Source organism: Pygocentrus nattereri, chromosome 9, assembly GCF_015220715.1.
Source record: "Pygocentrus nattereri isolate fPygNat1 chromosome 9, fPygNat1.pri, whole genome shotgun sequence".
Taxonomy (NCBI): Eukaryota; Metazoa; Chordata; class Actinopteri; order Characiformes; family Serrasalmidae; genus Pygocentrus; species Pygocentrus nattereri.
The window spans coordinates 37,040,817-37,055,348 of NC_051219.1; the positions used below are offsets into that span (position 1 = coordinate 37,040,817).

At 40.4% G+C, this 14,532-nt stretch overlaps 3 protein-coding genes across 4 annotated transcripts in view; 1 reads left to right on the forward strand and 2 right to left on the reverse strand.

Moving 5' to 3' along the window:
• Positions 1-423, reverse strand: part of arhgef10lb (Rho guanine nucleotide exchange factor (GEF) 10-like b) — a 53,296-nt gene extending 52,873 nt beyond the window's left edge. Inside the window, exon 1 of the mRNA XM_037540818.1 lies at positions 336-423. The gene's annotated coding sequence lies outside the window, so the exon portion shown is untranslated. The remainder of the gene's footprint in view (positions 1-335) is intronic.
• A 2,811-nt stretch (positions 424-3,234) lies between these two features.
• rcc2 (regulator of chromosome condensation 2) lies at positions 3,235-11,840 on the forward strand. Of its 2 annotated transcripts, none has more exons than XM_017709798.2 (13): positions 3,235-3,433; positions 4,571-4,788; positions 4,881-4,974; positions 6,071-6,214; positions 7,806-7,937; positions 8,014-8,102; positions 8,223-8,337; positions 8,490-8,656; positions 9,062-9,242; positions 9,327-9,432; positions 9,576-9,648; positions 10,138-10,215; positions 10,733-11,840. In XM_017709798.2, exons 2-13 carry the CDS (start codon positions 4,585-4,587, stop codon positions 10,835-10,837), a joined length of 1,488 nt encoding a protein of 495 aa, XP_017565287.1. In that variant the 5' UTR covers positions 3,235-3,433; positions 4,571-4,584; the 3' UTR covers positions 10,838-11,840. The 2 variants fall into 2 exon arrangements, with proteins under 2 accessions (XP_017565287.1, XP_017565297.1); XM_017709808.2 differs by lacking the exon at positions 3,235-3,433 and adding an exon at positions 3,636-3,858.
• A 522-nt stretch (positions 11,841-12,362) lies between these two features.
• LOC108434584 (60S ribosomal protein L22) lies at positions 12,363-14,114 on the reverse strand. Its single transcript, XM_017709826.1, has 4 exons — positions 14,029-14,114; positions 12,994-13,101; positions 12,667-12,791; positions 12,363-12,553 (listed from the first exon to the last, which is right to left on the reverse strand). Exons 1-4 carry the CDS (start codon positions 14,038-14,040, stop codon positions 12,412-12,414), a joined length of 387 nt encoding a protein of 128 aa, XP_017565315.1. The 5' UTR covers positions 14,041-14,114; the 3' UTR covers positions 12,363-12,411.
• Between the last annotated feature and the right edge of the window lie 418 nt (positions 14,115-14,532).

A 14,532-nucleotide genomic window follows, 5' to 3' on the forward strand; every position in this document is an offset into this window, starting at 1 on the left:
AAATCTGTTCATTTATCCGAACACTTTAATTATGCAACATGCATTTATAGCAGGAGAGTAGAAAAGGCAAAAATAAGAAAAGGAATCACATTACTCTCCAAGCTTATCAACATTTGAATCATGTTATTCTCATTATATTTTATAATAACATAATTAGTAACTGCCACTGAACTATTCTTTGCCTGTAAACAAACTGATTTTAATTTTATCTCCAATGTGACGTCACATGACTTTTTTGCTGTGACTACAAAGTCGTATAAAAGCTTAGATATCCCTATTAATTGAGGACAGAGATAGCTCAGTCACATAAAAAGAACTCGGAGAGATACACTCACAAAAAAGTGAAGACCTCCTCCTTCAGTAGGAAAGAACATGTGACACACTGTACCTATGCTTATTCACCCAAACTCTTCACAGCAAACAGAGCATTACTGGCTGCAGTGTTCAAAGTTCATTTTGGGTGTGATTTATGAGGCAGGATCAGCATGTGACAGCAGTAGGAGAAGTGTTTTAGGGTATATTACACATGTTGGTATCCGCTGTGGCGACCCCTAAAGGGAGCAGCCGAAAGAAGAAGAAGATACATGTTGGTCATTTTTTTGTATCTGACTGATAAAATGGAGTTATTTTAAGAACACTACAACCTCCCAGAGAGCATTTGCAATTTCTAGTGAACCGTGTTGATCACTACATTAGCTAAATTATTCTAAACTGTATTGTGAGTCTCTTACTACTACGCAATGGTTTGGAGGAACATTGGCTAATGTTAACAGTGGCTGCTGAACCACTGGATATGAAACTCTGGTAGAACATGAAAACAGCAGCTCTGTACAGCTAAAAACAAAGACCTTAATGTCTTTACTGCCTCACCAAAACAGATACTGTTCATTTGTTAATGCGACTGGTGAAAGCTGACAGAGGTTCATGATGGGAAAGTGACTGAATTCATTTACTGATTCATTCATTTACTGCTGCTTAGTAAACTAATGTACATTATGTGGATATATGGAGGGGGGTGAAGGACCGGTCGTCCCCTACTAGCCGAGGTGAGCTGCACGCCGCGCCCTGCCACCCCCCACCTCTCCTCACCGGAGCTCCCTGGAGGCCCTTGGTTGGGCCTTTCCACGCGTGGAGCCCAGAACGCGTTTACTTTGAACAAATTAGAGTGCTCAAAGCAGGCCCGCCTCAGAGGGAATAATGGAACAGGACCCTTCGGTTTGGGGGCAGTTGTGGGCTGGAGGTTAGGGAACTGCCCTTGTGACCGGAAGGCCAGTTCAATCTGCAGCGCCGACAGTCCATGACTGAGGTGTCTTTGAGCAAGACACCTAACCCCCAATTGCTCCCCGGCTGCCGTGGATAGGGCTGCCCACCGCTCTGGGCAAGTGTGCTCACTGCCCCCTAGTGTGTGTGTGTGCTCACTAGTGTGTATGTGGTGTTTCACTTCACGGATGGGTCAAATGCGGAGGTGAAATTTCCCCGTTTGTGGGATTAAAAAGTGTCTCTCTCGCTCTCTCTCTATACAACACAATGAGAGCGTAGGGATCTATTTCAGTCACAGCCTACATTATGCTTGCTTCAAAACAGCAATGGTGTATAATCACATGCATGGCTTTTATTTCAAGCTCTAGCTTAACCAGTGACAAACACCTTTAGCTAGCATTCCAGTAACATTTTCTTAAATTTGTATGTGACTGTCTCCGAACATTATTGGAGGAGCCTGTTAGACTATTAGCCTAATGAGGGCAGTTCATATTCAAAGAATTACAAGATATAGATAAGTTACAGAGAGCCTGTTAACAGCATCCACAAATCTCACACACACACATTTTCTAAGCCACTTCTCCCTCAGGGTCACAAAGGTGCTGGAGCCTATCCCAGCGGTCATCGGGCGGAAGGCAGGATACACACTGCCTCACACTAATCTCACTAAGCTCCTTTTTGGAAAATTGGCGTTCAAAAATACATGTGAATGGGAATTTGGCTGCAGAGGGGCATTAGAGCCTATTGGAGAACAGTCCATCGTAAGATAAATACGACAAAGGTAAAATAGTACTATCATGACAAATATAGAAAGGTTATACACCAAATGTATTATAAACAGCAAATGCATTATGTACTTACAGATACATTTATTATTAGTAAAATAATTTATGTATTAGTATAATCATTTTATTTTTGTGAATTTTTTTTTCCTATCAGTAGGGGCTCCCCTCTCTGTAGATTTCCTCAAAACTTGTCCCATAATGTGTGTGTATATTTGACATTCTATAATGTTTTGGGCATCTGCTTTATTTTTTTCCATTGCATTTCTTGGCAAAATTCCTCCCTCCTTCCCATGTCAGCACTTCCAGACACCTTAACCATGTGTGACAATTCAGCCTCTCTGTCAGTAGCATCAAGAAAACCTACATTTATAGTGTGTTTTATTTTGGATTTTTAACATTCGCTAACAATGTTGTATGTTTATATACCAAACTACTAAACCGTTGTTTTTTGTCACATCACAAAAGCATAAATTCTAAAAGTCATATGCAGGAGATTGAATGTTACATTTTGAAACTTGGTCCTGGAGGGGTCCTTCAACTGCACATAGCTAAACCTTTGGTGACATCAACAATGTGCATCTTATTTTATTTTATTTTTTTAATGAGCTAAACGTGCCGTCCTCAGTCCAAATTACAAGTACAATGCAGGTCAAAGACCAGTCAAGTAAACAAATGCATCTGAACTCCATCAAAATCGCTTCATCTCTGGCATGTAGGCCAGACAGCAGTAAACGAAGCCATCCACTCTGACTGATGCTCACCTGTATCTCTCTGAATTTTGGTAAGAGGCAGCTAGAGTCCACATTATGCGGTCTTCAGTAAGACTGCATAGAGGGCCACTGGGGTTCCAGTCCTATCTGCAAAGGGCCGGTGTGACTGCACATTTTCATTCCAGCAAAGCAGGAGCGCACATGATCAACTGAAGACTGAGACCAACTGGTTTGAGTGCTACTTATTAACGTTTTTCAGTGACAAGAGCTCTTATGGGAATCCATCGTTCATAGATCATCATGAAAAATCGCCCTTTATCCTGAGAGCCGTTCACCTATACAGCTGCATTTTTAAAGCCTGCATAGTGTGGGAAGGCTTGGTGGGATAGCTGGGGAATTATACGTTCCTCCAGATCAGCAGAGGGCACTACATATCCCAGTAGGAAAACTCTAAAGGCTGCCCTGTCCACACTTTCAAATCCCATGTGTTTCTGTTTTGCGGGCTGTCCGCCTTGAAAGTTCAATGGACCCATCTAAGCATATGCCATATAGTTAGCGATACAGCTCCATTTTGACAAAGAAACAATCAGTCGACGGCGGAGAGCGGAAACCCAGACCGCCCGGTTAGCGAGAGCGTCAAACGAGTCCTTCTTTCATTCCCCGCAGTGTTTCAAACAGGTAAACAGCTAAAAAACATTTCCCCCAGAGAGGAAAACTGGAGTTTCACGTAAGATAAACTCAGCTAACGCCTCGAAGGAAACTTGGAAGTGTGTTGTTTTCCACGGGAGGAGAGCGGAGCTCGGCTTGTCGGGCTCCGTGCCGTCCCGGCGCTGAGTGAGTGAGTGAGTGAGTGAGAGTGAGCGGCCCCCACGTGGTTTGATCGCCGAGACTCTGCAGATTCTTTTGTTCCAAATCAATCAAAAAAACGAGGAAGACGGACAGACATGAGCGGAGCATCTGAATCAGGAAACCCATCGTTTGCAAGATAATATTTCGAATAACCAAGTAAAACAGTTCGACCCGTCGCAACTTTAAGTAGTCATTACATACCCCGACTTAAAATATCCACGTTTAAGAAGAGAGAAAAAAAAAGTTTTCGACCGGTACGTTTATGCTACATTCAGTGTTTGTGATCACGGCTTTGTTGCATGCAAATGCAGTGTGGCTTGCTTGCTAACACGGCTAGCTAAATATCCATTATCGCGTTTTTTATTATTATAACTTCGCCGAGTTCATTTTTTTGTCGACCGCGGAGATTTCTGTGCCCGTCATGTTGTCCGTGTTGGTTTATTAGCTCTGTGACTCTTGTGTATTAAAATGAAAAGTGAGCCGGAGTGCGGGGATTAACGCGGACAGCTAACTGTTTAGTTAGCCTTGTGTGATACGGACTGCTAGCGGCGCTAGTTTGCTAACCAGCCGCAGAAGCGCTACAACAAAGAAACAAACGGAGCTCAGCGGGCTGAGCAGAGCTGTCCTGCCGGTCACCACACACGGCCAGTGACCCTTTAAACTCGCCGGTGAAACTACTAAATGACATGTAGCATTACTCTAGCCACTTTATAACTTGGTTTCTTTCGCTTGGTTTGGAAAACACTGTTAAGCGGAAGAGAGTTATGTCGAAACAACGTCGTATGCATCTCGTATTCACGTCCCGTTCCCTTCCTAGAAATAAAACCAATGTCATTTAGATTAATACTAAGGCGTATTTCTGCCTTTACCAGTGTAAAACCTCTTTAGTTGTGTGTGTAACTTTTGAATCCATTTCTTGTTTGAGTGCAGTAAACTAATTGTAATGATGAACCTTTAATTTTTTAGACCTTTTCACTACTATGCCACGCAAGAAGGTGACTGATATCTCTGGGAACGGCGGACTGAAGAGGAAAAGAGCGAGTGGTAAAAAGAAAGAGAGGGAGTTCAGCAGTGATGATGAGTTTGAAGAATATGAGCAAGAAAATACAAAGAAACCAGGGAAGCAAGCAACCAAACCGGGACTTCAGCCCGTCACTGTTTCAGACGATGTGAAAGAAAAGATTGTAAGTCGTATTGACGCTGTATATAATGTGTTTGGGCTTTAAGGAAAAGCTGGTCAGATGAGGTGTGTTCATTTCTTATGTCACTCTTCTAGAAACTTGAGTTACCCAAGGCCAAAGGGCAAATGCTCATATTTGGAGCCACCAACTGGGACCTGATCGGCAGAAAAGAAGTGCCAAAGCAACAAGGTATAAGCCCTGGATAACAGATTTATTTGAAAATGATTGATTTTAGGGTTTGACTGGAAGACTTGCAACAAAGGGCTAAGCATGCAAACCTCCTTTGTTGCATGTATCTACCCTGCTGGAAAAACTCCTATGACCCATATGAGGTTTCTGTTGGTTCCTGTGGTGTCCAGTAGTCACTCCTGCTATTTTCTATCTAATCGTCTGTTTTTCAGCAGGGTAGTCTGAGCTTCTGTCATATTGCGTGTTCATTTGTTCATACAGATGACTCGCAGTGAACTCTAGTAGCTAGTCTTATTACTGGCAACCTCTGGTAGCCCTATGAAATGAGATTGGGATCAAGTTTGATATGTCTTTCTATTTAATTGTCTAAAATGCATAATTTCTCAGGTTTGGTTTTAAACCTTAATGTAAGCTTTGAATGTACTTCTCCCAAGTTCACATATGGACGTTCTGCCCAGATTTACTCTCTGTGGCAGTTCACATGTGTTCAGCCCATTTTAGACATGAGACTGCCAGTCTTCTGATTTGGTTTCCATGCTAATGAACCGCATGTCAATTCCTGATGAAGTGAAGTAGGTCTCAGGAATGATTTGGCAACATTTTGTGTTTCTATTTTATGAACCGTTCTCCTGAACTTTCTGAGAATGTTTTAATTTCTAATGAATTCTAAGTAACCATTTTTAATGGGGTGCTTTGGAGAATCAAGGCAAGTTCAGGCAGAGAAGCAGTCGTGTTTTCATTAGTAGACTCTGGCTTCAGACAGTGTTATAACAGCTGTGCAGCATGTAGACTGTGGTCTGATGGGATCAATGAAGAATTGATCTTGGCTGCTCCGACTATTGTGCATCAAGAAAATGCATTCCATTAAAGGCCCAAGGTGAACTGGGAATTTTTAATACAGATTTATTCTTTTCAATACCTAGTTGCTTGTTGTTGTTGTTGTTGTTGTTGTTGTTTAAATCAGCACTGCACAGATAAGCGTAAGTAAAGGTACTAAATAAAGGGGGGAAAACTACTGTTTTACAGAAGTATTAATAATGGAAGGTGATTGTATTGAGCCTCTAAATGTAGTGTTCTGTGACACATCTGTGTGTAGCTGCCTACAGGAACCTGGGGCAGAATCTCTGGGGTCCTCATCGCTATGGGTGTCTGAATGACGTGCAGGTCAGCAGTGTGGTGTCTGGGCCGTGTGCTGCTCACAGCCTGATTATCACCACGGAGGGCAAACTCTGGAGCTGGGGTGAGTCTCCTTTAGGGCTGTGAATCTTTGAACTGACAGTAATTCAATTCATGTTTATTTCTGGGGTTTTTTTGTGTGTGAATGAAGAACATTTTGGTACACTAAATCTGATTCAGCAGTTAATTTTGGCAATTCAAGCTCCATTAAGAATTATTATAATTAATTAAATGTATATAACTGCCTAAGTGACTAGCCCAAATATTTCTCAGGTGAAAACAAAATCAGTTAAATTTCCTTAAATGATTAAATGAAAAATAAATGTCTGGATTTATTGTTATTATTATTTGGTTTTATTAATATTATTTAGAAATATTAGTGTAATAGGGAAAACATCACTGACAAATAATGATTGTCATAGCAAGTAGCATAAAGTATTATTCCAGGGGATTCTACCCAATCTGGCAACCCTGTCCAGGTTGCTCAGACTGTTTCAGTATGTTAGTATTGAGTAATGCGCTCCTCATGCTGTAAGGCAGTGAAGTCAATAATATGTATCTGTTGAAATATTGCATGTATTTGTTTAAACAAATTTTGTCAGTATATTATGGTTTTGTTTCTTTCATAGCAATTAAAATGATTTGACTGATGTAAACAATTCAGCATTATTCTCTTTACATTTACTTTGATGTGGTTTAACCAGTACTTTTAAAGGAAGCATTGGAAAATAAACAGTTAAACCACTGGTCTCCTCGCATAAAGCATTCACAAACTTTTAATTGCTCATCTGCCTAAAATGTCTTGTATTATGCAGGATAAATCATAAATAAAGTACAATATGGCCTAGCATATTGGAGCAAGTGCCCTAAAACAAGCTTCGTTAATAGAGAATAAGAGAGAAGAAAAAAACTTTTTAAGAAGCGAGTGAACTTATGAACTTCTCAAGGCCAAGGACTGAAATGGGAAAAATACCAGTGATCATGCTAGAATGTGTTAGGATGTGCCTGGCACGATGTCTTTTTTAAAAAATGATTCAGACTAGGCTTGGAGATGATGGTTTCCACATGACCCCATATGATGGACGTATGGATGTCAATTTGGACATAATGGTGGTATCATGAGATCAGGAGATAACAAAAAGAGGTGGGGCGACATCACCCCACCTTCACTGAGAGTATAAAACATGTGTACAAACCCTGTATATGTGTGAGTGTTGCCCGAGGGCCCTTTGGGAAGCATTCTCCATGCTCAAAGAAGGAATAAATGACCTGCACTTCTGAATTCTGAAGAGTCTTCTCGTTTTTCTTAGTTCGTTTGATTCTTTTTTCTTTCATCAAAATATTGAATTCGTTTTATTTTACCAACCATAAATAACACCTAGGCTTGGTGGTCAAACAAGTGTCGAGTCACGACAAGGCATTGTTGTAAAGCAGAGTTTATGGCGTACGCATTTCAATGTTCCTGCAAAGTACTTATTACAGTGCATGAATATAAGTACTCCTCTGTTCTTTTGTTCTTTGTCATTTTATGGCAGCCCTCGAGTTTGACAGAGTTTGACAGACTTCCCCTGTGTGTGCTGACTAAATGAAGTCATACATGAGTATTATTTTTGTGCTTGGACATAAATATCAATCATTTGTTGTGGCTTTTTCAGGACGCAATGACAAGGGGCAACTGGGCCATGGAGACACAAAGCGTTTGGATGCCCCGAAGCTGGTGGAGGGTTTGGGAGATGAGGTGATAGTGGCCGCTGCGTGTGGGCGGAACCACACCCTTGCTTTAACCGGTAAACTGTTTACTGACAATGTGATGTTGCATGGTGCCTGTGGGATTATGTTGCTAAACGTGTGTTTTTCCTGCAGAAAATGGTGCTGTCTACTCATTTGGAGAGAACAAACTTGGACAGCTTGGTCAAGGCACTCAGACAGATGCTGTCCTCAGTCCAGCTATGGTAAGAATCCTCCTTCTCTGAAATATTTGGTTTAGTCATATTGACTTCAGATTCTACAAGTATACATTGTAGTAGTGCCTAAGTTACAGCACTGTCTGATGTACTTTCTCTTACCCACAGGTTATGTACAATGGACAGCCACTGGTTAAAGTGGCATGTGGTGCTGAATTTAGCATGGTGGTGGACTGTAAGGGTAACCTCTATTCCTTTGGATGTCCGGAGTATGGCCAGCTTGGTAAGTTGCTGTAATTTGAAAGGCTCTCCTAAATACAGAATGTAATTTTTAAAAATTCACCAGCCTGGCCTGGCTTTACAAGAGTTTTTTTTTTTTTTTTTTTTTTTTTTTTTTTTTTGTGCTTGCTTTTTAAATTTTTGTTACTTTTTCAGGACATAACTCTGATGGAAAATTCATAGCTCGTGCTCAACGCATTGAATTTGACTGCGAACTTATCCCTCGACGTGTGGCCATTTTCATTGAGAAGACGAAGGATGGCCAGGTGCTGCCTGTACCTAACGTTGTGGCCCGAGATGTTGCATGTGGTGCCAATCACACAGTGAGTATTTTGAGTATTTAGGCTGTCTTTCCATTTGAAGGTGTAAGCTCTCTTTAAATACAGTGCTAAAATCAGGCTTATTTTTCTAAGGCTCGTTGCATTTGTGTTTAAGCAAGTACAGCATGTGATTATTTGCAAAATGATGTTGACATGAATATGGTCCAAAATGGAACGTCAAGATTGTAAGAGATGGCTTTAAACCTTGTTTAGAGAATTGAAACATGAGATTCACTTGATCTCATGGGAGGGGATTGTTGCCAGTCTAAACATGTCCTTGGCGTCCTCATCCCAGCCTCAAATATTATACAGGCTGTTCAGCAAAACTGACCTAGAAACTAAATGAGAAACATTAATTTCACAGCAGCTAGTGTGGCTGATCATAAGGCTGGTTTTGTCTGTCTGTAGCTGGTGCTGGACTCGCAGAAGCGCGTTTTCTCCTGGGGTTTTGGTGGCTATGGGCGACTGGGCCACACTGAGCAAAAGGATGAGATGGTCCCTCGTTTGGTCAAGCTCTTTGATTTCCCTGGTCGTGGAGCCACGCAGATATACTGTGGATACCAGTGTTCCTTTGCTGTTAGTGAAATGGGTAAGAGTTGTTTCTCTGAATGATTTAAATGAAGCAATTACTGTTTTGTCTGTTAGTGTAAGGTTGTTAATGTGTGTTTCTCAGGTGGTCTGTTTTTCTGGGGTGTTACGAATACTTCTCGTGAGTCAACCATGTACCCAAAAGCTGTGCAGGACCTGTGTGGCTGGAAGATTCGCAGTCTGGCCTGCGGGTGAGAATTCAGCCTCCTCTGAGCAGTCCACATATTTAGCATTATGTTAAGCAATAACTTAAAATTGTAAGTTTTAAACTGTAGTTTTTGGTCACAATTGATGCAGTATAACTCCTTTTAATGATCCTTTTTGGTTTCTTTAGGAAGAGCAGTATCATCATTGCTGCAGATGAGAGTACCATAAGCTGGGGACCTTCACCTACATTTGGAGAGCTGGTATGTATGGGTTACAATACTATAGCACACTACCTGTTAGTTGTCAAGGAAAGTGTTTAGCTGATCAAAATTGGCTAAATGAAGTATGTAAAGGGGGATTCAGGCTTCAAACCAGACTTAAGTTACACATCATTCTGTAGCCTAGCCACTTATCTATAGACTAAAAAATACAAAAAAAAGCTAACATTATTCTAACTTATAAAAGGTGATGTTTTTAAATCGAATGCACAATTCAGTTGAAGAAAGCCAGACAAGGAGTCAAACCAAGGTGGTGGCTATTAGGGGGGGATTGTTTCTAAACCAGAAAATCTTACTCTAGAGACTACTGCAGCACCTCTCTGTTTATGGTAAATAGGCATGTTTACAACAGATGTAGCAATGGTTATTTATTTGTTTTCATTCAAGTACATGTTTTATACAGTCTAAATCCTTGTGAATACATGAAATGGTCTAGTTTGAATTATGCTTTTTTTTTTTTTTTTTTAATAGGGATATGGTGACAACAAACCCAAGTCTTCCACCACAGCTCAGGAAGTTAAAACTCTGGATGGAGTGTATTCAGAACAGGTAAGAGAAAATATTGCACTCGATAAACTGGTTCAGCAGACTGTCTAATGGAAGACGCTTCATACATACCGAACCTGCAACCATATTCCTACGAATGTTCAGTGAAGTCTGAGATTTGTGCTCATTTTGATGGGTGTGGGTGGAGAGGCTTTTCACTGAAGAATTAGTTCAGTGATCTGTCATTTAATTTTAAATCCCCCCCGATTTAGCATCGCAACATTAAATGACAGATCTTAGATCATTCACATTATATAAGATGCTGCTCATATGGAAATACGTGGTTATATCTAATTTCCTGTGCAGGAGTAGAAAGATGGCAACATATTGCATCATATAAAGCCTTCTTCAGGCTATAGATGGTTGACTACAGCTTTTAAGTAGGTTATATGTAATGTGGGACTATTTTTAGATGCGTTCACTCAAACCTCTGCAAATGCTGAACCTATAAGTACAACTTTCCTCTGACTTGAATTTTAAAGGGATCACTGGGTCAGTTACAGGATCTGTGTTGTTTCAGGTGGCGATGGGCTATTCGCACTCGTTGGTTATTGCCCGCCAGGACACGGATCAGGAAAAGGAGAGACTTAAGAAGCTGCCAGAGTACAACCCACGTACACTCTGATTGGATACAATCCTTTCATCATCCTCATGTTCTCTAGAGGCTTCTGTTTTTGACCCAGAATACCTCTGCTCACTAGGTCATCTGTGTAGTCACAGTTTGGTTGGGATGGGATCCCTTTTTTTTTTTTTCCCCTTTCTTTTTTAGGACATCAGATTAAAAGCGGCAAGACTATAAACCGAAATCAATTTGGACTGCAGTATGAAAGGAGCTTGCAATAACAGATTTCTGTGAGCTAGTGATCCTGGCTCAACTTCACAATGACTTCATGAACCAGTTTTAATACTACAGTATCTGCAGCTGTGAGGGAAACCTTGGATGGTCCCCTCCAAGCACTTAAAACTCCATTGGATTTTTACTTCTCACTTCTACATTCCTAAAGGAGGTTAATCAAAGCATTCTAGATTATTTCTATTATTATTTTTGGGTTACTGTTCATTTTGTTCCATGAAGTTGGCTGGTTAGAACTGTTGCCTGTCTGCTCTCTCCAAACAACTGGTGCTAAATCATTTCAGTGCAGACTGTCTTTTGGCTGATGAACTAGCTGGTATCACTAAAAAGACCCACACTCCATACTTGTGCCTTTTTAGGTGATGTAATTCAGGCTGTGGATGCTTTGATGTCCCAAAGATAACTTTCCTAATCTGGGACCATGGCAGGGTCTCTGTTTTCAGAGTATACGGTCACTTCATGTACTGTTTTATGTATTGTGCCATCTTTTTGTGTTCACTTGTGCTTAAGTGTTTGGCATTCCTATGTTTATTATAGTAAACTACCTGTATTTAAGTCATTGCATGAAGTTGTAAAAATTGTCTGACTACAGGATATTAGGGAGCAACAAGCTCTCCATCCTGTTTTTACAGGGGAGTTTTTACAATTTCTGTAATACCCCAAATATTTTTTTTTCTTTCATCAGAAAATGTATGTCAAGAACTTGGGATGGCCAATTTGTTCTTTTGTTCCTCATAATGTTAAATAAAGGTTCATTTAAGTTGGTAATTGTTAACCACACTTTTACTCTGGGTATTAAGACTTCTGTAATGTAATCTTTATAGGAGGAATAAGCTGGTTTCAGAGTCTTTAAAGCTGGTAGTATGACATGATTCAGATATTATAATCTTAATTACACACTAAACAGCTGAAATGGTCCTACATCCCAGTTTTCTTTATCTTCAGGGTGAAAATGGGTGTTTTTTTTTGTTTGTTTTGTTTTTTTTAATAAACCAGTTTTGACTGACAAGTGCAGTATTCAAGACTGGTTTCAGCATGTTCATTCTCCATTCTTAGACCAAATAAGATTAGTCTTAAGATTCATCTCAGGTACTTTGCACTTGGTCATTTACAACTAATAAAACTTTTAAGACACCTATGTTTTGAATCAAAGAGCATTTACTGACTGTTCTCCATACTGAGTACTTTTGAGCATAATGGACTGTTCTGTGACTCAAGTATCTTAAATATTTCATAACAGCTTTTGCCACGCATCAGTTTTAAAATGCCACAAACAAAAGAAGCTAAATGGACGGCGTTTAAAACTGTATTAAATGAATTTATTGAAACATACAAAAAGATGATGTTTAATCTTCGTCTTCTTCCTCCTCATCCTGGTTGATCTGGAAGTAGCGGAGTTCGTAGCTCTCCTTTGTGTTAGCAACAACACGGAGCCAGTCTCTAAGGTTGTTCTTCTTCAAATACTTCTTGGTAAGATATTTCAGGTATCTGCAGATAAAAGGAAAAGTGTTGTGATAAGACACATGAAGATGCAGAGATAAGGTCAAAGATGTTAAATCAGTCTCCTACTCATACAGATCAGCAAAGAAATCCTGACAAACCTCTTGGAGAAGGGAACCTCAGAAGATACTGTGATCTTACTCTTGCTCCTTTCAATGGCTACAACTCCACCTCCCAGGTTTCCAGCTTTGCCGTTTACTTTGATGCGCTCCTGAAGAAACTGCTCCTGTGAAAATGTACATTCGGTTTCAGTTAAGAATGAACATGGATACTTTTGCCAACTTTACAATGACAATCCCAAACAGTACTTTTGTCATACATGTGCAGGTTTTCCACAACTAATGTCTACTTCTGTATTTTACCTGTATTACTTAACAGTCAGAATCAACGCAAGGCAGCAAGATAATAAAAAAGAACAGTTGGCTTACAAAGTTGGCTGCATCCATAATGCCATCCTCTACTGGGTGCGTGCAGTCCAGAGTGAACTTCAAGACCTGCTTCTTTTTCTTACCACCTTTGGTGGGGAGCTGCTTCTTCTGTGAAAACCAAGGATGAGGAAAACGGTTCAAATACCAAAATCTGCTGTCATTGGGTGCACTCTTTCAGACTGTATGGAACACCGTGGTTCCACATGTTCTTAGAGAAAACCAAGGATGAGGAAAATGGTTCAAATACCAAAATCTGCTGTTATTAGGTGCACTCGTTCCGACTTTATGGAGCACCGTGGTTCCACATGTTCTTAGAGAAAACCGATGAGGAAAATGGTTCAAATACCAAAATCTGCTGTTATTAGGTGCACTCGTTCTGACTGTATGGAGCACCGTGGTTCCACATGTTCTTAGAGAAAACCGATGAGGAAAATGGTTCAAATACCAAAATCTGCTGTTATTAGGTGCACTCGTTCTGACTGTATGGAGCACCGTGGTTCCACATGTTCTTAGAGAAAACCGATGAGGAAAATGGTTCAAATACCAAAATCTGCTGTTATTAGGTGCACTCGTTCTGACTGTATGGAGCACCGTGGTTCCACATGTTCTATGTGAACTCACACAGGCTTCATTTCAACGTTTCTCATGCTAGACTCGGTCCCTATACATCAGCTCACGGTTACAACGTGTTCAGCAAGTTCACAAATTTCCTGAATCCAGTATGTCTAGATATATTATTAAGTTTGTATAACAGACTCTGACAAGACATGTTGGCTTATCGAGGCTGAACAGACACTGGAACGGTTAGCCACCTACCGCTAGCCAGCTCGCGCGAGCTGAGCGGTTAGCTTTGCTGGCTACAGGCCTCATAATGTACACGAACAGATGGAATAAAAACTGGCAATGAAAATGATCATTTCGGCTCATTATATGATAGAACCAACTAACAGCAAGCAGACAACCCTAGTGTGGAACCACACACCGGACAGAATTCATGATTTTTGTGAATAATCGTGGCTGTACGCTGAGACTCACCAGCGGAGCCATCGGAGAAATCGGGCTGAGAGAGAGAATAGACAGCGCGCATGCGCCACGTGGGGTCTGCACAATCGAGTCCAGATCAAGTCGATATGATCAATTTTTCTGAATTGGACTATTACAAATATATATTTATATATTATGTACAAAGTGATTTAGAGAATTAAGATACTTAATTTAGAGGAATTAAGACAAACAAATTAATTAAACAGCCTAATATTAGGCCTATTATTTTTATTATATGTCTGGGCAATGTCACTATGTTTGTTCCTGTTTCATTAAAAAAAAAAAAAGAAAAAAAAAAATATATATATATATATGTGTGTGTGTGTGTGTGTGTGTGTGTGTGTGTGTGTGTGTGTGTGTGTGTGTGTGTATGTATGTATGTATGATGTGCTGAAGGCAAAACTACTGTTGTCACTTGCTTGTAGACAAAGGGTGTCTGGTTTCTCTTGTATAATCAGTGTTTAGATATTTGGATACGTGACCACCCTCCCAAAC